Below are 25,760 nucleotides of genomic sequence, written 5' to 3' on the forward strand. Positions count from 1 at the left end.
CCAGTGGTCTGCCTTATATTTAGAAATTACAGAAGCAAAGTTATCCTTTAAGAGGTAGTCATTTCACAGTTCATCCCACAAAGAACTCTGTATAAAGGGGGGGAAAAGACAGTATTTTCATTTGTGCTTATTTTCTGAATAGGCAAACAACAAAAAATTTCATTTTATCTCTCACACCATGGAAATCATGAACTTGCAAAATGAAAATGTCTTTAGGATAATTTTGTCTGTCTTCAAAGAAATGAAGAAACCTACCTGTAAATACTTAGTGGCAGAACTGGGATTAGAGCCTCGTTTCCTGGCTCCCAACCCTTTGGTCTTTTATCATGCTGTGAAAAATAATTGATGATTGGTATAAGTAGTATGCTTCAATATATATATTTGCTTTTTTTTTTTTCCATTTTTTAGAAGTGGGGATAAAACAGAATTATTCAAAGATCTTTCTGACTTCCCTTTAATAAAAAAGAGGAAGGATGAAATTCAAGAAGTTACTCACAGGATCCAAATACATTTGCAAGATATACGAAAAATACTAAAAAATCCTTCTGCACAGTATGTGACAGTATCAGGACAGGAGGTAATGTCAGACATAATTTTATTTTGCATTAGTTTATCTCAAGTAGAAAAGCTACTTTAAAATGTGAACAAAAATCCGAGGACAGGATGAAAGTTTGTTTTGTTTAGTTTTCATATTTTTTCTTTTGTTCCTTGGAAATAAGATGTAATGCCTTGTTTTGATAAGAATGATTTTAGTAACAGTATTTTGTGTTTATTTACTTTAGTTCCCTGGTGAAATCATACAACGTAATGTTACATGTGTTTTAATATTATTTCTTGAAATGTATTATAGAAAACCATGATTATTGTAAATAGTAATTTAGAGGATTCATTTACCCTAAATCCAAGAGAGAGAAGTTAGTCTTTGATGTCTGGCCAGCAGATAATGAAATGATATGAAGAGAACCACCTGTGTTGATTGGATCATAGTGATTAAAAGGCAGGGTTTCCTTCTGATGTTAGTATAGCTGCTAAAAAACAAAAAGAAAAAAAAAAGACACAAAACTATAGTGAAAACCTACAGTTAGTGAGTCTTCCATAAGATTATGTAAGTGCCGTTTAGAATGTATTTTGGGTTTTTTTTTGGCATGTGTACCACTGTTTAAAGTTTGGTATTATAAATATCTGAGTGAGAACCAGGAAGAAGTATGCCTTTTAAATGTAGTTGTATCCTTCGGTCTTATTCTGAGTCTTAAGGCATGCTACTTCTATATCTTGTGTTTAATAGATACAAAGATTCTAACTGAGGGAATTTGAGAAATCCTACTTCGTTAAGATAGCAAATTAGGAAATGTGTGAATAATTTCCAGAGCATGAACATTTTATTCAGAATTTTTAAAAACAGGTATTTTTTTAGTAGGGAAGACCTTAATTTCAAATAAAATTTTAATTTTTTTTTTTTAACGTTTATTTATTTTTGGGACAGAGAGAGACAGAGCATGAATGGGGGAGGGGCAGAGAGAGGGGGAGACACAGAATCGGAAACAGGCTCCAGGCTCTGAGCCATCAGCCCAGAGCCTGACGCAGGGCTGGAACTCACAGACCGCGAGATCGTGACCTGAGTTGAAGTCCGACGCTTAACCGACTGCGCCACCCAGGCGCCCCTCAAATAAAATTTTTAAATATTTGCATTCCTTTACATATTTAGTGAGAAGATTGTTGATTTGTATGATCATTTGAAATAAGAAATCCTACAGTAAATTATAATCTTTACTGAAACATTTATTAATCTTGTGCCATTTAATAGACCATTGATTAAGTCAACCTGTCTTTTGGACTAAAATTAAATCTTTTGGACTCAGGCAGACATTTTGCAGTATATTCCACATAGAACTCCATATAACAGAAAAATAATTTGACAATCTTTATACTTGGTTGCCCTCCCATAACCAAATATTTAATTGCATCATTTGGTTTCACTATGCAATCAAGACCTTGCAAAGTAACATATGACCTTACCACCACTATTCTGAGCTATTGTTGAAAATGAGATGATCAAAACTGTTTAATAACATTAATAAAAGATAGGTAGTAGAAAACTGGTGACCTGGTGTTAAAGTGGGGAAAAGCTGTGTGTGTAAGTGCCCCTTCCCCCACTTACATGCTCTGTGACCACAGCAGAGTCACCTGTGTCATGAGACTACTTTAAAAACCAATTGAGTTAAAATACATGAAAAGTGCTTTTTAATCCTAAAGCACTATGTAAATGTTCTTCATATACTACTACTACTACTACTAATATAATTACCATTTATCAAGCACTTGTTCAGAATGGTGCTAAGTGCTGTACATGTATTATTTAACCCTTATAATAACACAAAAAGGGGCTATTGTCATTTTGCAGCAAAGAAAACTGAGGTTTGGAGTAGTTAGGTAAGTTACCCGAGTCAGAAGCCCAGTCCTGCCTGACTCCAGTCTTTCTACCATGTCCTTATTTCACTTTAATCACAAATATTAACATTTTATTTTATAAAACCCAGACATCTTAGAGCTCATAATACACAGACTAAAATAAAACTTGAGTCTTAGGAGGACAGTCCTGTATCCAGCTGGCAGTTTTACAGTGAAAATGGGGAAAACTGATCAGGAATTCATAAGCAATAGTAGACTAGTGTGTTTTGTTTTGTTTTATTGTTTTTTATATCAGTGTGGTAATGAAGTTTAAGAAGAAGCACAGTATGGAGTTGAAGGAATTGGATTACAAATAATTAGGGAGATACAAATTATCTTATTCTTTACTTAACCTTCAGGTTAAGGTGATGAGTTTGAGGCAAGAAATTTCTTAGTTATTAACTGTGGGATGGATTCTTAATGGTTTTTAAAAAAAACATACAGAATTTTAATAGTACATCAGTACAGAATCACTTTTATAACATTTTTTGAGAATTAGTGATTCTATTCAAACACCACATGAATTCTAGATTTTCAGCATTGTTATCAAATTCTGTTTTAAAAACCTACAAATTATTCAGAAATACTTAAAGTACAGAGAACCGACTCTGTCAAATATGATTACCTCTGAGAAATGAAAGAGGATAGCAGGAAAGTCCTTAATTTATATATGCTCTTCTTTTATACCCTTCTCTTCTAAAATTTTATTCTGTACATATAACGTGTAACAATTTTTAAAAAACCTGTTTTAGCAGCCCCATGTAGTACATGGATTTTGTCATTATTGGTAAAAATAAGTAGATTGTCAAGCCAGTATTAACTTTTGAGAACATTCATTTTTCACCTCTGTTTCCAGTTTTTATGTACTTATTAGAATACTATAAGCCTTACTGGCTATGCACATTATTATCTCTGACTCTGATAGTATTTGTAAGAAAATAATGAAAGCAGAAACTTAGTTCACTGCTTCTATGATAGTCTTTCCCATATTTTAGATATACAGAGAATCATCTTTTTTTTTTAATGTTTATTTATTTATTTGAAAGAGACAGAGAGACCAGAGACAGAGACAGAGAGTGTACGCATGTGCGAGTGGGCGAGGGGCAGAGAGAGAGGGAGAGAGAATCCCAAGCAGGCAGGGCTTGATCCCACAACCATGAGATCATGACCTGAACCAAAATCAAGAGTCAGATAACTGACTGAGCCACCCAGGTGCCCCTAGAGAATTATCTTTTAATCTTGAATCAAATATGGAATGGATATGGGGTGATATTTAGATTTGGAGTAGTACTGGTAAGTATTATTCCTAGGAGAAAGGGAAGAAATATTAGGCAGAAATCTTTAGGAAAAAACATTAGTTCACAACATGCAGCATATCCAGATTCTGCTTGGTATGTTTAAGATATGAAAAGCATTCTCCATTAAATCTTGCTTCTAAATTAAAAAAAATATTTGAAGACTCTTGAGGAGAAGAAAGAAAAGGGGGATAGTAGGAATGGGTTAAGTGTGGTATTGAAGAAAACAGAGAGCAGTTTCTGGAGTGAATTAAGCAAACTTAGCCATGATGCCAGCCCAGTGATATGACAGACTGTAGTTGAGTAATGGTATCTGACATTTAAGCAACAAAGAATTGGATCCTAGGAGTATGAGAGAAATTGCTAGAACAAATCATGGCACACTTTGCATCACCACCTAAGAAACAGGGACTGTAGAGCAGGGAAAGTGGCTGTGAGAATACTCTAAGCTTTCTGAAATATTTGTTAATTTCCAATTTTAGTTGGTTTCCATTTTTGTAGCAATAAAATTCTTAAAAGGCCTGTCTGCTCATTCTTAGAATATTTGTAGAAGGAAACAGAGAGAAACTTTCCTATTCCTTAGGTAGTATAGAAGAGAACAAAAACCTGCTAGTCTGTTTTTGGAGAAACCCCAGCTGAGAAGAAGAGGACATATAGGACCAGCACCAACTTCAGGAAGTAATCCCAGGGGTGTAACAAGCAGAAGGTCTATGTGGGCTTTTCCAACTCTCACCCTGTTTTCCATCCAGTATTGGCTCTGCATTTGGCTTCTTTGAGGATATGTAGTCCTTAGAGTAGACCCTTGATACTTACAGATTGAACCATATGGTGCACACTATTCCCAGCATGCTTCAAAGGGCCATGACTAGTAGCAAGGCACAGATATGAATCCAGTGCCCCATGTTGCCCTGTTATGGCAAATTACTTAAGTAAGCCAGCCTCCCTGGCTGCCCAGTGAGACAGTTTTAACTAATTTTCAAAATTTCCGCCTTCCTTTCCTTGATAACTCTGGTCGAGCTCTGTGTTAGTTATTACGGTTCTAGATGTATTCTTCCCAAGTATTAGTGAGCCACTGTGGTCCTGCATTTTGCAGTTTACTGCAGGCATAGCGCTTCCCAGAATTATTTTATAAAAGGATCAATATACCTTCTTGTTGGGCATTTAAAAATAATACTTAGGCAGTTTTTTTTAGCATAATCTTAAAGTGCTTTTATCTTTCTTGTCAATGATATTTATTTTGTGGGTTTTTTCCTCAGTTACTTTTTGTAGCCAAAGGCTAGTTTTTAGACTCTTCACTCTTAATTGTTTAACTGGGTGTAGCAGGTTTGAAATTGTATTGTCTCCATATAAGAAGACCTCATTAGTTGCGAAATTTTTTCTCAGAATGAAAATTCTTAAAATTAACCAATAATTTCTATATTATTTTTTTAAGCAGAATCTTTTTTTTTTAACGTTTATTTACTTATTTTGAGAGAGAGAGCGTGCACGAGCAAGGGAGAGAGAGAGAAAAGGAGAGAGAGAATCCCAAGCAGGCTGTACGCTGTCAGCACAGAGCTCAATGTGGGGCTTGAACTCATGAACCGTGAGAGCATGACCTGAGCTGAAACCAAGAGTCGGACACTAAACTGACTGAACCACCCAGGCACTCCAATAATTTCTATGTTGTTTCTATGAAATATAATTTCTGTGAAAAACTACACAGAAAAATAAACTCGAAAGATAGGCCAACACTACTAATAATATGCATATTGTGAATACCTAAAATGTTATAAAACTGGTATACGTAAAGAAGTTCCTGCCGCCATCTCAAAATTACTGGTAGCCACATAGCTTCTGGGTTCCCTCCTGTACAAAATAAATGTTTGTGTGTTTATTCACTTAAATAAAACATTGAATTTCATTGCAATAATACAGGAGAGTAAGCAGGAGGAAGAGATGACCTACAACTAATGCTAAAAATGAAAGGCATGATAGTAGAAGTTGATTTCACTTGCTTCCTGGCCGATTTCAGAAAAGCTTGCTTGCAGAACGCAGTTGGCTTAATAAAGATATAGTTCATATAAGTGAAAACTTAAAGAAAACACCCTTGGGATAAAATATCTTTTGATAGCTGAAGAAATCTGTGCTTTTTCATGAGGATACTTTTAGATATTGGGCTCTTTGTGTAACAGCCGTGACAATAAATCCTCTTCTGTTCAGAATAAGGGATGGACCATATCTCAAACTGGTATAGCACTTCATAATTGATATTTTAAAATTGTATGTACTTAGAAATTCAATCGTATTACTGAGTAATAGAATTCTTAAGTAAGTGGGTACTAATAAATGAAAGAGAACCGTTAAAGAAAAATCACCATTTGTAGTATGCACATGATAATGTTATAAACATTAAGTTGTGAAGTTATATGCTTATTACAAACTTTTGTTGAATACAAGTTGTACTTTATTGCAAGTATTACAACCCTAGTTATTAATATTTGGTTGTATACATGAACATATATTTGGACATACATGAACTTCCCTTTTAACAGTTTTGGATTTATTTTGAATGTTTAGAATAGTATTTACTAAACTGATAGAAGTTTTGAGGAAGCTTTAAAAATATAATGGTTAATCATTTAAATATGTAATTTTTATTTATATTTCTTTTAGTTTATGATTGAAATAAAGAATTCTGCTGTATCTTGTATACCAACTGATTGGGTTAAGGTTGGAAGGTAGGTTTAAAAATACATTTTTTTCTTAACGTGAATTATAATGACACATTATGAGCATGTACACCTGTATGTTTTTGGAATGATAATAACCATATTCATGACATTAAATGTGATTCTTCCCCTTTGGTTTTCTTATGGAACTTTTAACCAAAGAAATAATTATTTTAAACTCTTTTTATCATTGATTTTAAGATATTTTTTCCAAAGAGTATCTTATTTGTATATATTTGTTTTCTTGTTTTATTATTGTTTTATTCTTACACCTTGGAGTACACTTTAAACACATGAAAAAATGTTGGGGGATCTTCATTTATAAAATTAATTTGGTTGCTTGAATTTTCTGATGAATGCCATACCTGAAATTTCATTTTCTGCTTCCCTGAGCTCTCTCTGCATTTCTTTATTGTTGATGCTTTCCATGCCACATAATTATAATAGTTGTTTACATCTTCTTTTTTGTAAGTTGTATCATGAATTGATGAAAACAAATTTAATCAAAAACAAAATTAGAAAACCACATTGAGACTGCCTTTTCTCCTTGGTTAGGCATTAATTCCCAAGAGGGGACTCATTTAAAGAAGTGGTGTTAGAGAAGTATATACTCCTGTGAATCGTATTCTTTGTGAAATATTTATTACTACTGTTATTAATATGTTTGCATGAACTTTAGATGAAAATGTTAGATTTGCCTGAGTAAGCATAAGAGAGCCTAGTAGCTGGTGATTGTATGAAGGAACTATGTTAAGGATGGGAGAAAATTTTGACATGTATGAACGATTATTATAATTTTAACTTTAATTCAAAAAGAAAATGAGTATCTATTGCCACTATCAAAGAATCCTGAAGGTACAATCATGGGTTTCTTTAGCTTGTTTTTCTTACGTGTTACTAGAAGCCATAATTGAGATTTGAGTATTTTGTTTTCAGGGGATGTTTTCTCTCCTTGCAAGTATTCTTTCGTTTTCTGTCCTATACTATAGCTAATGAATCAAAATATGCTTTATGAAGAGAAGTTATTTAAAATTGTGCATCTAATTATCTAAGAAACTGAAATGTTTCACTGAATGAATTTTGTCGGAAGAGAAAGCTATGACAAATAGGTTTGCATAGAAGTCTAGCTGATAATTCAGAAGCAATAAGGAAGGCATAAATCATTGTCAGCATCTTGTGAACATTCAATGATGTAAATTGCAAGAATAAATAAGATCGTTTGGGGGAAGCTCATTGTAATATTTTATATGTTACTTGGCCATCAGAACCTTGACAGGGATAGGTTAGATTATCAGTCAGGTTTTGCATGTGAAAGTCCCACCCCTGTTCCAATAACTTGCCAAATTAAACATACTTGTAACAGGAGTGGGGAGCAAACAAAGAACAGAGGTGCAGTCTTTCATCACCTGCCTGTCACTTAACTCCAACCTTCTCTTCTCAAAGGTTCAAACATAATAATAACATCAACAGTGGTAATAATCACCACATCCACAAAACAATGCTTAACATTGGGTGCTAATGTCATGGGACATTGGCACCTTGCTAAGCACTATCTTATCCTGTTAACAGTACCTATGTCATAAATACTGTCATTATCCCCATTTTATAGATGAAGAAAGTGATGTTGAGAGAAGATCAGTTATATTTGCCCAAAGTCACACAGCAAGTAAGTGGCAGGCAGAGTTAGAGCCTTGGGCCAGACTTTTTGACTGGGGACCTGTGGCAGGCCCTCTTGTGTTCTGCAGTTTCTTGATGAAGAAGCAGAGATTATACACAAGCTCAGACGAGGAGCATGTGGTATTTCTTCCCTTCTGGAGCCGCTGTGAATCTACAGTTAGATAACGAAGCATTCTTCTTTGATTGCCTCCTGAATTAATGCATTGCTATTCTTTGTAATTCTTTATAGTTTTCTTTTTTTCACTAAAATACTGTAGTCATACAGAAAAGTATAAAACTTAAAGAATATTATGACCATCATCAGTGTATCCAGCTTTGTCAGGACTTATTTGCTTCTGATCTTTTTTTCAATAAGCAAGCATTTTCATTTAGTGTAACTTAAAGAAAAAAGCTTTCTGCTTATGAAACGGAAACTCTAAACTTTGAACTTGTCGTATGGGTATAATTTAAAATGCATTTTAGAGCTTCCTGAACAAAGTCCTATGAACTCCAAGTACTTTATTTACAACAGAGATCTTTGGAATCAATAGAATTCAGGACCATAATTAAAGAATGTTCTCTGTTTACAGCTATTTACTTTCAAGGTTCATCAGAGAATAATAAATAACTACTTTAATTTTCTGAAGTGAAGGTATTAGTGGTTTCTTAGTAACCTTGATTTCCTATTTATGTTTCTTCCCCTCTTCTAGCACAAAAGCTGTGAGCCGCTTTCACTCTCCTTTTATTGTAGAAAATTACAGACGTCTGAATCAGCTCCGGGAGCAGCTAGTCCTTGACTGCAGTGCTGAATGGCTTGATTTTCTAGAGTGAGTTTACAATGAAAAATATACTCTGACTTTTTGCTATGAGAAATAGACCGGAAAATCTTTCTATCAAAAAGAAAAGTAGAGATTACTGCTTGTGACCTGCCATAACATAGTTGAGTACATGTGTTCTCTCATTTTATTTTTAGTCCATTGAAATGTAAGCTCATCTTAGTCCGTAATGAGAGACCTAATATAGTTTATTGTTACTGTACCTACATTTAGTTGCTAAGGATGGTTGGTAGAGTCACGTTTTGAAATTCCACTTTGGATATCATTTACTTATAAAAAAGGCCTAATATTTTCAGAGGTGGACAAATATGGGTTAGTTGTTCTGTTTTTATTATCTCCATTTAATTTTTTTTCTTATTTTACATCCTATGTATTTCCTAACTTTTTATTTTAGAGAATTTTAAACATGGGAAAGTTGAAATGAACGCTGACACTCTCTTCACTTACATTTATCAAGTGTTAGCATTTTGCCACATTTTTTTTATATCTCTCATAGACTTTTTTTTCTGAACATTTGAAAGTACATTTTAGACACTATAACACTTCACCCCTCCCCCTAAATCTTAATTAAGCATACATCTAAAACTAAGGACTTTATACTATATAATCTTAACACCATTATCACATCTAAAAAATTGATATTAATTTAAGGAATATTGAGTTTCTTTAATTCTGCCCCCCTCCCTGATTTTTAAATGAAAGCTCAAATCAACTTTCACATGTTGCATTTTGTTACTATGTTTCTTTTCTAGTTGAATCTAGAATAATCTCCCACATTTTTTTGTTTTTTATGAGATTTTCTTTTGAAGAGCCCTTGCCATTGCCTCAAAGAATGTTTCATAGCTGGATTTATTCATAGCTGTGTGTTCATATGGACAGGGTTAAGTCTGGGGTGTGCTGGTAAATAAATGATAAACAGCCAGCTGTCTGGAAGAATAGTAGTGTTTGTGGTGCTTGTTGATTTCTGTAGTGTAAACACTCCTACCTGGGCTGATTTCAAGCTGCTGCTGGATTGGAGTTGGGAAAAGAGATGTACAATTGACCTTCATGAGTCCACAGCTATGAACCGCTCATCCAAGCACTTTATTATTCTTCAGATGATATCTTTGAGTGAGATATTATCACCCCCTATTTACAAATGAATTAATTGAGATACAGAAATAAGGAGTAAGTTATTCAACTCAGGGTATCTAGTGGTAGGTTGTGCCCTTTACCATCAGGTTGTAGAGGCTGCCTATGGTAAATACGTAGGCATCACTCTGAACAGAAATCTCTCTGGTAGTCTTTCTCTTTAAAACCTTAAACAGGGGGCGCCTGGGTGGCGCAGTCGGTTAAGCGTCCGACTTCAGCCAGGTCACGATCTCACGGTCCGGGAGTTTGAGCCCTGCGTCAGGCTCTAAGCTGATGGCTCAGAGCCTGGAGCCTGTTTCCGATTCTGTGTCTCCCTCTCTCTGCCCCCCCCCCCCCCCCCCCGTTCATGCTCTGTCTCTCTCTGTCCCAAAAATAAATAAACGTTGAAAAAAAAAAAAACAAAACCTTAAACAGTAAGTATTCAGCGAGGTTCTCCAGGAGCTAAGTAACCAGTCTGGCGAGTGAAAAAAAAAGATTCTTTGTGACAGTTTTTAAAAGGTAGCTGTTTGCCCAGAGGAGTCTTGGATTATAGCATCAGAAAGACATTCCACTTTATTTGTCCTGAATCTCCTGAGGTTATCTTGACTCCTAGTTGTGGACCCAGGGATAGAAACTTAGTGGTGTATTCGTTTCCTTTTCCACTTCGCTTTCAATTTTCTGTTTTAAGGGTTTTCAGGGACTTTGAGTCTCTAGTTCTCCTGTTTTGCACTTAGAAGTATCACTGAGAGGGGCGCCTGGGTGGCGCAGTCGGTTAAGCGTCCGACTTCAGCCAGGTCACGATCTCGCGGTCCGTGGGTTCGAGCCCCGCGTCGGGCTCTGGGCTGATGGCTCAGAGCCTGGAGCCTGTTTCCGATTCTGTGTCTCCCTCTCTCTCTGCCCCTCCCCCGTTCATGCTCTGTCTCTCTCTGTCCCAAAAATAAATAAACGTTGAAAAAAAAAAAATTAAAAAAAAAAGAAGTATCACTGAGACATGGAAATTAGATTCCTTTCAGGCTTCAGGGACCACATTCTAGGATCCTGCAATTTGGTGAGTTGATACATATTCACTCTATTCACAGTACACACAATTTTACACATCTGGTTTATGTTCTCATTGCTAATATTCTAGGCTAAAGGAAGTTCACATCTCCCAGTGCAAACACTTTGGCTTTATTCTTGATTCTGTCTTCCTTTTTGTCCCTTTATCTGTTATCCTGTTTGTCTTTTTTGCCTTTGAAATGTCTCTTTGATTTGTCCCTTCTGTTGTTCCCTTGTAGCACCCCACCATTTCTGCATACCATTCTTACTGCTTCAGCCCGCTGCCTGGGCCCTTCTACCAAATTAACCCAGGAGAATTTTACTTTCATCATACCACCACTTTGAGAGTTGCTATGAGTAAGCTGACATTAAATACAATATCACAAAGGATATGATATTCATGTTGCATTGCTAAGTGCAGGAAAGATGCAAAACAGTAATGTGTAAATTCATATACATACAGGGCATACAAACCTTTTATCTTATAAGATTAAATATATGTATGCCATTATTATATTATCAATATGCTTATTGGCCATTTATGTATCTTCTTTGAAGAAATGTATTTATATATATCCTCGAGTATTAACTGATTATTTCTGGATGGTGAGGTTACTGGAGATTTTAATTTACTTTGCAAAGACATGCTATCAAAAGTATCTTTAATGTACTTACATTACTTTCAAAATAAGAAAAATACATTATATTTTTATCAAAAAAAATATTGGCTCAATTTTAGCTACAGCTTTTGCAACTAGAGCCCCCACTTGAGAACAATATTGTTAAGCACAGTACTTATTAAGGTGCCAGATGGTGTGAATATGATGTCATTTTAAAAAAATGATTAACCTCAATGAACCTGATGTCAGGGGATTGAATACCAGCTATACACGTGTATGTCTCTTATTGAGATAATGTTATGCGTTAGTCATACTAGTTTGGATCAAAATATTGCAAGAAATCAAGGCTAAAAGAAAGTTCTTTCAAAAGTAAATGGAAACTTCTCTCAAAAAATGTGTCTCTTCTTCTGTATTCTAGAAGATGGGCTGTGGATGTTGAATAATCTTGATTACAGATTTTTAAAAAATTAAGTTATAATGCCTCCTGTACAGTAGTTAAATATTTTAGAAATAAATTTGTAAATAAAAAATAAGATAACTTTCTTTTTGTTAACTTCAGATGTCATTGGGCAACATCTGATGGTAAACTGTCATAACAGCTTTAGAACCCAAGTGTCTTAATCTTTTTCCTGTGGACCTAGCAATCTCTTTTGACCAGAGGTTAATGGCTTCATTCTTAAATTTGTTGGTGGCTTAGTGATAAAGTTTCATGTTATGTTGTAATCCCAGTCTATCAGATTGTTACTTGAGTTGCCCGTTTTTTAGCTTGTCATTTTTCTAGGTATGGGTAATCTCTTTGAAATTTGGGGAAGTGTAGCAAGTGGACAAAGATCAAGAAGTCAAACAAGACTTTGTAAGAGTTATAATGGTGATATTAAAGGTTTATGACAGTTTTTTATTTTATTCACATGTCTTATTTATGTAATTGACATGAGAAAGAACATAATAGGCTACATCAAAATAATCCCCTTATCTCTCTCTGCCTTTTCTTTTTTCTTTTTCTTTCTTTCTTTCTTTTTTTTTTTTAACTGAAATGGTACCCCCTGAGAGATGTGTCACTCATTTCAATTCCATATACTAGAATATCATCAAGGACAGTTACCCTCAACCGAAGTCTCCTAGATAAGTAGCAAATTAAATTAGGGTCTTGCTGGCCTGGACAAGACCTGAGAAGGAGGGAGTGAGAGTATGAAAAAAATGACTGATGTTTAAAGCTGAAGGTACTTTGATATTCACATCAAGGGAGATAAGAGCAGAAATATCAAATGTAGCTGCTCTCTGGCAAAACAGAGTGCCAGGATAGGAAGACCAAATGGGTCAGTGATGAGAACAGGGACAGAATAGGACACAACCCAAGAGGTAAACCAGTGGTTAGATCTAAATTGAAGTTACACCGGGAATAACAAGGCATGATCACTGAGCAGTCACTTAGGAATGTAAGGTCTGTGTACCATGTGACATCTTCAAAACTGAGTCATTTTGTTTGTTTATTTATTTATTTTGAGAAAGACATAGTGTGAGTGGGGGAGGGGCAGAGAGAGAAGGGGAGAGAATCCCAAGGAGGCTCTGCACTGCCAGCACAGAGCCTGATGTGGGGCGCAAACTCATGACCGTGAGATAATGACCTGACCTGAAACCAGAAGTCAGATGCTTAACCAACTGAGCCACCCAGGAGCCTCCAAACTGAGTCATTTTTAAGGTGACAACAGAACATTATCTATCTGATGCCAGGGTCCAATCTCCTTTTTGCTGTGGATTTCTTAACACTGTTAGTGGAATTCTTGCTTGTTTTAATGAACATTAATTCAGTGAGAAATAGGTAAATTATATTTGTTATACTATGTTCAGACAAAGAGGTATAAAATATACTGTAAATATACTTTTCAGTTCATAAAGTTAACACAAAAGCAAAACTGGATACTTAAAATGTTGCCTCTATTTGGAAAAGTCATGTATATACAATACCTTTATATAATATTACTGGAAAAATCATATTACAGATTCTAAAAACTCAATATAGTGATGATATAGGAATAACTGATTACATAGTAGCTTAATCGGGATATCCTTTTCAAGCTAGGAAGTACTCTAAAACTTTTGCATTTAAGAAGTAAACAGATTAAATCTCAAAGTTTCTGAAACACATTGTACAACAGAGAAATCTTTTTTAAGGGAAGCATTCAGCATAATACTCTCATTTTGGAGGGAATCTTCTTTGAAAGGTTGTAAAGTATACCTGTGATATGAGATAATGGAATAATTTAAGTAAAAAAAAAAAAGAAAGAAAACACTTGCATACATTCCTATATATTTTTAAATACATCTTTCAATAACAGTTTTCTAAGCTTTTAATCACCAGCTATTTAGTTAGCCAAAAATTTGAGACAATGATTGTTATCTTTTTAAAAATAAATCTAAAATTTAATTTATATATGCATTTTTAATAATATAACTGAAGATCACTGAAAAAAAGTACTTTTCTTGCTTGCCTTTAACAAAATTTATTATAATGGCTACTGTATACCAAAGTTATGGGCGGTATGTTAGGGCTTGATAATGATAAGCAAATCAGACTAACATGGACTCTACCATCAAGAAGCTTCCAATTCAGCGTGAGAAAAAGATATTGAAACTGTTAATCCTAGTTTGTATGATGCTATCAAGGAGAAGCACAAAGGGAGGCTGACCCATCTGGGTAGTTCATGTTATTTAAGTTGAATGAAAATGATCACATTTGTGTTAATTATATCTAAGTTGACTTGTCATGGTCAAATGAAATGTGTAATATGGTGTTAATAGTACACATCTTTTTATAGAAGTTATTTTAAATATATGTAGTTCTATCCAAATGAAACAAAAGAAGCCTCAGTAATCAAATTATTATATCAAACTGAAAAGTATTTCAGTGTAATTTCCATGTTTCTTAGGTATCCCTGGTTATTTTGTTTATGCTCATCTTAACTAATAAAGTGATTACTTATTGTACAGCTTTTATAGCTCTAAGAAATCAGTGTCCTCACCTTTTTGTTGTTGCTTCTGTAGGGATTTTAGTGAACATTATCACTCCTTGTGTAAAGCAGTACATCACCTAGCAACTGTTGACTGCATTTTCTCCCTGGCCAAGGTCGCTAAGCAAGGAAATTACTGCAGGTAATGTATTTTTTAACACTCCCCCCTCCCCTTTCAGTGCTTTAGATTAGATGGCATTATTCCACTAATTTTAGCATTTTTATTATAAAATATTAAAATTTGCAAATATTTTGCACCCTTTGTAAAGCTGAATGTCAACACATATAGCTTGATTTGAAATTAACACATTCCTTTCTTGCTTGCTCTGTCATTTAGTACGGTGAAAGCAGATGTGACTCCAGAAGTGACTGTTATATATTTCAGTTTTTAAGTTTATGTGGGTGACATTTAAAAAAAATTTTTTTTAATGTTTATTCATTTTTGAGAGACAGAGGCAGAGTGTGAGTCGGGGAGGGGCAGAGAGAGAGGGGGACACAGAATCCAAAGCAGGCTTCAGCCTCCAGGCTGTCTGCACAGAGCCCGACATGGGGCTCAAACCCACGAATCTGCGAGATTATGACCTGAGCCGAAGTCAGATGCTTAACCAACTGAGCCACCCAGGCGCTCTGGTGACATTTTTTAAAAAGCATAATCCTTTCATTTGTTAGCTTTGACTTAAACACTTTGTAATATGTTTCACTTCATGATTATAAATACCATCTAAATCAGATATGGCTGGGACTCATTGTATGATCCATTTTGAGGAAGTGTTCTCTATTGCTCTCAAATTTTTCTTCCTTAAATTTAAAACCTTAAGCTTGAGCCAAATCTTTGGCTCAGTGCTGTGCCCTCCAGGCCCACTGGGTGAGGATCCTACCTTCCAGACCCACTGGGGCAGCATTTCTGTTCCTGTAGTTTTGCTGGGCAAAGATTGGGCCCCCAGAGCTCCAGGTCATGTTGCCCCTTTGGTGGCCCTATGCCTGGGCCCCACCCCTGAAGTGTTTCTTTGTGATATTCCCATGTCTGCTGGTGCTCTGTGCCTGGCTCCCACCTGTGGCTCCCCCAGGCTAGAATTTTGTGCTGGTGGTTCTCTGGGTCTGGAGACATTGCCATATTGGGGGCTCTCTGGGCTACCTGTTTCATAAAAGCATAGCCGACTCATGAGGGCTCTTATGAACCAATCGCCTTCCAAAGGCCTCACCTCCTAATACCATCACATTAGGTTTCATATGAATTTTGGGGAGGACACAAACATTCAGTTTGTAGCACAAAGCCTATTTTTTCATATACTTAAGGAAATTTAAGGGAATATTTACCTCACTGGCTATGGTGAGGAATAAAAAGAAAACATAGATGTCTTACTGCCTGTCAGTGCTTGTGACATACAGAATTCATTGTGTTTGAGTAGATATGTTTTGCTGTTCATACGTCTTTCATATCTTGGTTGCTCTTTAGTTTGAGCCAAATAGCTTTTTTTTGAACATTTTTCAATGTTCTTTATACCTAGCATAATACCCATAGTGGATGTTAAAAACATTGGTTGTTGTAAAGTATTTATTTATTTATTTATTTATTTATTTATTTAGGGGAGGAGAATTGCAGGAATTGGCTATGCCAGTTTTAGATTAAAAACGTACTTTGCTATTTCATTTCATTTTGTTTTGCCATCTATTTATGTGTGGAGACCAACAGTGTTGGGCACAATAGTTTTGTTTAAAATAGGTTCTTTGCATTTTCACTATTGCCCAATTTCTTCTCACATCAGAGGGCTTCAAAAATTTTATCCCATTTATCATCCATAAAAATGAGATCTGTAAATTTACTGTAGTTGAATCTAGTTCTGGGAGAATAAGAATCTACTCTCCATTGACTTGATTTCTTCCTTATGTACTGTGATCTTAGTAGGACTTCTTTCTTGCTGTACAAGGTTTGTGAAGCTAACTTTTCCTAAAGGATTCTTTTGGTGAATTAAGTAGAGGATCGGCTACAACCTATGCCCTTACTGTGTCTTCCTGCAAAGCTCTTCCCACTGAAAAATACTTGTGCCTGGCTTACCTCTTCTTATACTTCTTCAAGTGGCCTTTTGCCATTTGTTACTGCTGATGCTGCAGCTAGTAAGACCAGAGGAACCATGTAAACTTAAACATATATATATTACACATCGTATATAAGTTTTTTTCTTTCATTTTTTTGTTATGTTCATTTATTTTGAGAGAGAGTGTGCATGCACATAGTGGGGAAGGGCTGAGAGAGTGGGGAAGAAAGAATCTCAAGCAGGCTCTGTACTGTCAGCACAGAGCCTGACGCGGGGCTCGACCGTACAAACTGTGAGATCGTGACCTGAGCTGAAACCAAGAGTCAGACGCTTAACTGACTGAGCTCCTCGGGCGCCCCAGGAATTCTTTATGGAGATGTAGGTTTGGCAAAATCTCTGAGGAGTGAAAATACATCCCTTATTACATCACTATAAAACTCTGATTAATTTGTAGACTCATCAGAGATTTAACAAACATTTTAAGTATATACACTAGACAGGTTTGGTCCTAGATTTTTCATTTAGGGACTTCTCCTTTTTTTGGCATCTTCTAGTCCATATATCAAGAGACTACTTGATTTGCATAAGTAAAATTTGAACTCTTTTAAAGCATATCTTTCATAGTGTAGACTTTGGATCAGACAGACATGGTTTTGAATACTTGCTTGGTTATTTAACAGCTGACCTTAAGCAAGTTACTTAACCTCTCTGATCCTCAGGTTCTGCATTGCCATAATACCTACCTCTCAAGAGATGTGCCGATTAACTGAGGTAAATCTATATTAACTTTTTAAGCAGGACCAGACAGATGATAAGTACTTAGTAAATAGCAGATAATATTTTTCAAAGATGCTTATTTTAAAAATCAGAAGGATTAAGTATTTTAAAAATTATTTGTCTTTAATAAAAATATGGGGTATGTTAGTATGTTTCATACCCATTCAGTTTATTTTTTAAAAATCATTTTTGGTTCTCTATCTTATCTGTCTCTTTGAACATGATAAGCATCGTTATCTTAAAGTCTGTGTCTGATAATTCAAATATTGGAGTCCTTATGGGTCCTTGTTGCCTTGTTTCTCTTGCCTTGTTTTTGTTCATTTTTGTTCTTATATCTTTTTGATGCCTGGTTGTTTTGATTATGTTATAGGCATTATATTTGTACAATCATTATAGAAATAACTTGATGTTATATTTCCTCTGAAGGAGTCACATTTGCTTCTACTAGACATCTTGAGACGCTGAAAATACTCTGGCATCACTTAATCTAAATAATCTGTCATCTTATCTGGGCTTGAGATGACTCAGAGGTTCAAAAGCTGCCATTATTGCTTCAAATGTATTTCTTATGCCTGGTGTGCAGCCTATTGGTGTCTCAGTCCAGAGCCAGGCTATCCCTTGTCTTTACCCTCAGCTATTTCCTCAGGAATCAACACACTCCCTGGGACTCTCTCCTGCCCCAGGTCTTGGCTTGATAATTCCTTGATGTCTTGTTAGTTATCAGGTACCATCAAGTAACTATTTTCTATACTTTATCTAATTTTTCTTTTTGTCCTCAGTAGGATTGTTCCAAACGACATATTCTGTCAGGAAAATGAGTTCAGGAAATATTTCATATGCTAAAATACTTTCCAAATTGGATACTATATATTTTGTATAAAGAAAAATTCACTGGGGTGCCTGGATGGCTCAATCGGTTAAGCATCTGACCTTGGTTCAGGTCATGATCTCACAGCTTGTGAGTTTGAGCCCCACCTCAGGCTCTGTGCTGACAGCATGGAGCCTGGAGCCTGCTTCAGATTCTGTGTCTGCCTCTCTCTCTGCCCCTCCCCACCGCTCGCTCACGCTCTTTCTCTCTCTCTCTCTCAAAAGTAAATAAACATGTAAAAAATTTTTTTTTTAATTTTTCTTAAAAGAAAAATCCACCTGAATATTTTTAAATGAAAAATCATACCATAAACTTTAGGAAATAAAATCAACTTCTCTTTTTTTAGCAGAAATAAAATTGAGTGTAAATAGCCACCAAATAGGAAACCTTCATCTAAAATGCATTTTAAGCTAGTATTTAAGTGTCTGAAGTTTATACTTTTTCCCCCTTAGATTTCCAGCTTGCTCAAAGATATTAGTGCCTTGAACTATTTTTTTTTTTTTTTTCCAACGTTTATTTATTTTTGGGACAGAGAGAGACAGAGCATGAACGAGGGAGGGGCAGAGAGAGAGGGAGACATAGAATCAGAAACAGGCTCCAGGCTCTGAGCCATCAGCCCAGAGCCTGACGCGGGGCTCGAACTCACGGACCGCGAGATCGTGACCTGGCTGAAGTCGGACGCTTAACCGACTGCGCCACCCAGGCGCCCCAGTGCCTTGAACTATTGATGTTAGTTCAGATTGATTATTGGCTTTATAATCACGATCTTTTTTTTTTTTTTTTTTTCTAAATACTCTTAGGACATTTTATTCACTATAGACTAACCTTCGGGCGAAAGTTCTTATTCTGTCTTTCTATCCAATTTGTATTTTGGATATTATATTGTTTTACTAATTGTATTGTTTCCCTGAGGCATTTAAAGGAGAAAGATGCTGTTTTAAAAATATAAAATAAATTTGTTCAAGTTCAGTGTTTCATTCTTTCCAGGCAGCATCCAGATTTCCTTAGTTCTTCTTAAATGCCATGTCATCAACATGTTTTTCATATCCTTCTTGCTCTATCTTAATGTAGTGTATCTTCTCATTTCTCCAAATTATCATTTGCTTCTCATTCTACCAGGAAGTGTTTTGTCTTTATATAATTTTGATAGTGACAGAGTAAGTCAGTCACTTATTTTCACAGATTTTTGAGCAGAACAAGTCATTCAAAATTTTATTCTAAAGTGAAGACCTTCCTCAGAAATCCTATCAGTGTCATGAATAATGATCTATTGATTTCACTTGGCAGAACACCTAGGATTTTATTTTAAAACTGATATTACTTACAGATGCTTTCATTTTTTTTAGTAGTAAATTTATAATGCACCTAGGTAAAAATCCTGTCTTTAGAATTGTACTTTGAAATCCAAAAAATGTCCTTTTCCTGTCATTTTAAATGTCTCTTTCCAAAGGATAATTTTAAATTTTTACTCAGAAGATACTGTAGTTACTTTCTTTGAGAAATGTGAGGGTATATACTTGGGGTTTTGTTAGCCAGATATATTTAAGGAAAAGGATTTAAGTATTTAGGAAAGTACTATTTCTTAGTATTATGAGTAAGTTCAGAAATGTGTTTTATGCTAAAGTTCTGAGTCACAGAACTTAATAATCAATGAGTATAAGTTAACACAATACGAGGACACTGTTCACCCAGCACATTGTCAGAAATTAGAAAATTTGGTAATACCTCCTTTAGGTGAAGTTGTGAAAAAACAAGTCAACTTTCATATCCTGCTGGTGGGAAGATAAACTGATAAAGATATTTCTTTTTTTTTTTTAAGTGTTTATTTATTTGAAAGAGAGTAAGTGCACACGTGTGTGTGAATAAGCAAGCGGGAGAACGGAAGAAAGAGAGGGAAAGAGAGAATCCCAAGCAGGCCCTGTGCTATCAGCATAGAGCCCGATGTGGGCCTCAATCTCATGAACTATGAGATCATGACCTGAGCTGAAATCAAGAGTTGGGCACTTAACTGAGCCACGCAGGCATCTGATATAGATGTTTCTGTATGTTAAAATAAAAAATAAGCAAACCCTATGACTTAGAAAACATACTTCAGGAATTTACTCTAGCTTAGACAAACACTTGTCTATATGTAATGGGTATGTGAGTGTGTGTGTGTGTGTGTGTATAGTGTGTATATATACATGGTTGTTCATTGCACTATTGTTTGAAAATCTAAACACAGTCTAAAATATTTAACAACAGAGAACAGCTAACTCATTTATGCAGCAGCTTCCAAAGAATGTTAAAGGTATGACAGGAAATTATCCTAAATCTTCAATATACCATACCATCAGTGTCCACTGGACCTAATTTCGGCTTTTGAGTTTCTTAAATGTCTTTCAAAGAACAAAGAGAAAATTCATGTTTTTTTAAAAAGAAGAATAAGGGGAGAGAGGGAAGATGGCAGCGTAGGAGGACGCTGGGCTCACCGCGCGTCCTACTGATCACTTAGATTCCACCTACACCTGCCTAAATAACCCAGAAAACCGCCAGAGGATTAGCAGAAAGGAGTCTCTGGAGCCAAGCGCAGAAGAGAGGCCCACGGAAGAGGGTAGGAAGGGCGGCGAGGCGGTGCGCGCTCCACGGACTGGTGGGAGGGAGCCGGGGCGGAGGGGCGGCTCGCCGGCCAAGCAGAGCCCCCGAGTCTGGCGGGCAAAAGCGGAGGGGCCTGACGGACTGTGTTCTGACAGCAAGCGCGACTTAGCGTCTGGGAGGTCATAAGTTAACAGCTCTGCTCAGAAAGCGGGAAGGCTGGAGGACAAAGGGAGGGAGAGCTGCTGAGCCCCCTGACGACAGAGCTCAGCTTGGCGGGGAACAAAGGCGCTCGCCAGCGCCATCTCCCCCGCCCATCCCCCAGCCAAAATCCCAAAGGGAACCAGTTCCTGCCAGGAAACTTGCTCGCTCTGCGCAAACACCCAACTCTGTGCTTCTGCGGAGCCAAACCTCTGGCAGCGGATCTGACTCCCTCCCGCTGCCACAGGGCCCCTCCTGAAGTGGATCACCTAAGGAGAAGCAAGCTAAGCCTGCCCCTCCTGCCCCCGTGCACCTTGCCTACCCACCCCAGCTAATATGCCAGATCCCCAGCATCACAAGCCTGGCAGTGTGCAAGTAGCCCAGATGGGCCACGCCACCCCACAGTGAATCCCGCCCCTAGGAGAGGGGAAGAGAAGGCACACACAGTCTGGCTGTGGCCCCAGGGGTGGGCTGGGGGCAGACATCAGGACTGACTGCGGCCCCGCCCACCAACTCCAGTTATACACCACAGCACAGGGGAAGTGCCCTGCAGGTCCTCACCACTCCAGGGACTATCCAAAATGACCAAACGGAAGAATTCCCCTCAGAAGAATCTCCAGGAAATAACAACAGCTAATGAACTGATCAAAAAGGATTTAAATAATATAACAGAAAGTGAATTTAGAATAATAGTCATAAAATTAATCGCTGGGCTTGAAAACAGTATAGAGGACAGCAGAGAATCTCTTGCTACAGAGATCAAGGGACTAAGGAACAGTCATGAGGAGCTGAAAAGCGCTTTAAACGAAATGCAAAGCAAAATGGAAACCACGGCTCGGATTGAAGAGGCAGAGTAGAGAATAGGTGAACTAGAAGATAAAGTTATGGAAAAAGAGGAAGCTGAGAAAAAGAGAGATAAAAAAATCCAGGAGTATGAGGGGAAAATTAGAGAACTAAGTGATACACTAAAAAGAAATAATATACACATAATTGGTATCCCAGAGGAGGAAGAGAGAGGGAAAGGTGCTGAAGGGGTACTTGAAGAAATAATAGCTGAGAACTTCCCTGAACTGGGGAAGGAAAAAGGCATTGAAATTCAAGAGGCACAGAGAACTCCCTTCAGACGTAACTTGAATCGATCCTCTGCACGACATATCATAGTGAAACTGGCAAAATACAAGGATAAAGAGAAAATTCTGAAAGCAGCAAGGGGTAAACGTGCCCTCACATATAAAGGGAGACCTATAAGACTCGTGACTGATCTCTCTTTTGAAACTTGGCAGGCCAGAAAGGATTGGCACGAGATTTTCAGTATGCTAAACAGGAAAAATATGCAGCCGAGAATCCTTTATCCAGCAAGTCTGTCATTTAGAATAGAAGGAGAGATAAAGGTCTTCCCAAACAAACAAAAACTGAAGGAATTTGTCACCACTAAACCAGCCCTACAAGAGATCCTAAGGGGGACCCTGTGAGACAAAGTACCAGAGACAACACTACAAGCATAAAACATACAGACATCACAATGACTCTAAACCCGTATCTTTCTATAATAACACTAAATGTAAATGGATTAAATGCACCAACCAAAAGACATAGGGTATCAGAATGGATAAAAAAACAAGACCCATCTATTTGCTGTCTACAAGAGACTCATTTTAGACCTGAGGACACCTTTAGATTGAGAGTGAGGGGATGGAGAACTATTTCTCATGCCACTGGAAGCCAAAAGAAAGCTGGAGTAGCCATACTTATATCAGAAACTAGACTTTAAATTAAAGGCTGTAACAAGAGATGAAGAAGGGCATTATATAATAATTACAGGGTCTATCCATCAGGAAGAGCTAACAATTATAAATGTCTATGCGCCGAATACCGGAGCCCCCAAATATATAAAACAATTACTCACAAACATAAGCAACCTTATTGATAAGAATGTGGTAATTGCAGGGGACTTTCACACCCCACTTACAGAAATGGATAGATCATCTAGACACACGGTCAATAAAGAAACAAGGGCCCTGAATGAGACATTGGATCAGATGGACTTGACAGATATATTTAGAACCCTGCATCCCAAAGCAACAGAATATACTTTCTTCTCGAGTGCACATGGAACATTCTCCAAGATAGATCATATACTGGGTCACAAAACAGCCCTTCATAAGTTTACAAGAATTGAAATTATACCATGCATACTTACAGACCACAATGCTATGAAGCTTGAAATCAACCACAGGAAAAAGTCTGGAAAACCTCCAAAACCATGGAGGTTAAAGAACACCCTACTAACGAATGAGTGTGTCAACCAGGCAATTAGAGAAGAAATTAAAAAATATATGGAAACAAACGAAAATGAAAATACAACAATCCAGGCGCTTTGGGATGCAGCGAAGGCAGTCCTGAGAGGAAAATACATTGCAATCCAGGCCTATCTCAAGAAACAAGAAAAATCCCAAATACAAAATCTAATAGCACACCTAAAGGAACTAGAAGCAGAACAGCAAAGGCAGCCTAAACCCAGCAGAAGAAGAGAAATAATAAAGATCAGAGCAGAAATAAACAATATAGAATCTAAAAAAACTGTAGAGCAGATCAACGAAACCAAGAGTTGGTTTTTTGAAAAAATAAACAAAATTGACAAACCTCTAGCCAGGCTTCTCAAAAAGAAAAGGGACATGACCCAAATAGATAAAATCATGAATGAAAATGGAATTATTACAACCAATCCCTCAGAGATACAAGCAATTATCAGGGAATACTATGAAAAATTATATGCCAACAAATTGGAAAACCTGGAAGAAATGGACAAATTCCTAAACACCCACACTCTTCCAAAACTCAATCAGGAGGAAATAGAAAGCTTGAACAGACCCATAACCAGCGAAGAAATTGAATCGGTTATCAAAAATCTCCCAACAAATAAGAGTCCAGGACCAGATGGCTTCCCAGGGGAGTTCTACCAGACGTTTAAAGCAGAGATAATACCTATCCTTCTCAAGCTATTCCAAGAAATAGAAAGGGAAGGAAAACTTCCAGACTCATTCTATGAAGCCAGTATTACTTTGATTCCTAAACCAGACAGAGACCCAGTAAAAAAAGAGAACTACAGGCCAATATCCCTGATGAATATGGATGCAAAAATTCTCAATAAGATACTAGCAAATCGAATTCAACGGCATATAAAAAGAATTATTCACCATGATCAAGTGGGATTCATCCCTGGGTTGCAGGGCTGGTTCAACATTCGCAAATCAATCAACGTGATACATCACATTAACAAAAAAAAAGAGAAGAACCATATGATCCTGTCAATCGATGCAGAAAAGGCCTTTGACAAAATCCAGCACCCTTTCTTAATAAAAACCCTTGAGAAAGTCGGGATAGAAGGAACATACTTAAAGATCATAAAAGCCATTTATGAAAAGCCCACAGCTAACATCATCCTCAACGGGGAAAAACTGAGAGCTTTTTCCCTGAGATCAGGAACACGACAGGGATGCCCACTCTCACCGCTGTTGTTTAACATAGTGCTGGAAGTTCTAGCATCAGCAATCAGACAACAAAAGGAAATCAAAGACATCCACATTGGCAAAGATGAAGTCAAGCTTTCGCTTTTTGCAGATGACATGATATTATACATGGAAAATCCGATAGACTCCACCAAAAGTCTGCTAGAACTGATACATGAATTCAGCAAAGTTGCAGGATACAAAATCAATGTACAGAAATCAGTTGCATTCTTATACACTAACAATGAAGCAACAGAAAGGCAAATAAAGCAACTGATCCTATTCACAATTGCACCAAGAAGCATAAAATACCTGGGAATAAATCTAACCAAAGATGTAAAAGATCTGTATGCTGAAAACTATAGAAAGCTTATGAAGGAAATTGAAGAAGATTTAAAGAAATGGAAAGACATTCCCTGCTCATGGATTGGAAGAATAAATATTGTCAAAATGTCAGTACTACCCAAAGCTATCTACACCTTCAATGCAATCCCAATCAAAATTGCACCAGCATTCTTCTCGAAACTAGAACAAGCCATCCTAAAATTCATATGGAACCACAAAAGGCCCCGAATATCCAAAGTAATTTTGAAGAAGAAGAAGACCAAAGCAGGAGGCATCACAATCCCAGACTTTAGCCTCTACTACAAAGCTGTCATCATCAAGACAGCATGGTATTGGCACAAAAACAGACACATAGACCAATGGAATAGAATAGAAACCCCAGAACTAGACCCACAAACGTATGGCCAACTCATCTTTGACAAAGCAGGAAAGAACATCCAATGGAAAAAAGACAGCCTCTTTAACAAATGGTGCTGGGAGAACTGGACAGCAACATGCAGAAGGTTGAAATTAGACCACTTTCTCACACCATTCACAAAAATAAACTCAAAATGGGTAAAGGACCTGAATGTGAGACAGGAAACCATCAAAACCTTAGAGGAGAAAGCAGGAAAAGACCTCTCTGACCTCAGCCGTAGCAATCTCTTACTCGACACATCCCCAAAGGCAAGGGAATTAAAAGCAAAAATGAATTACTGGGACCTTATGAAGATAAAAAGCTTCTGCACAGC

The 25,760-nt window shown here is 36.8% G+C and overlaps 1 protein-coding gene across 5 annotated transcripts in view; it reads left to right on the forward strand.

The window, feature by feature from the left end:
- Positions 1–25,760, forward strand: part of MSH3 (mutS homolog 3) — a 195,721-nt gene that overhangs the window by 108,436 nt on the left and 61,525 nt on the right. For all 5 annotated transcript variants that reach the window (XR_006716774.1, XR_006716773.1, XM_045496991.1 and 2 more), the window contains exons 15-18: positions 409–577; positions 6,396–6,460; positions 8,818–8,934; positions 14,754–14,861. Coding sequence is in view for 3 of the 5 variants with exons in the window: in XM_045496991.1 (XP_045352947.1) it covers positions 409–577; positions 6,396–6,460; positions 8,818–8,934; positions 14,754–14,861 (459 nt within the window). In the remaining 2 variants the exon portion in view is untranslated. The remainder of the gene's footprint in view (positions 1–408; positions 578–6,395; positions 6,461–8,817; positions 8,935–14,753; positions 14,862–25,760) is intronic.

Source organism: Leopardus geoffroyi, chromosome A1 (assembly GCF_018350155.1).
Source record: "Leopardus geoffroyi isolate Oge1 chromosome A1, O.geoffroyi_Oge1_pat1.0, whole genome shotgun sequence".
NCBI classification, from domain to species: Eukaryota; Metazoa; Chordata; class Mammalia; order Carnivora; family Felidae; genus Leopardus; species Leopardus geoffroyi.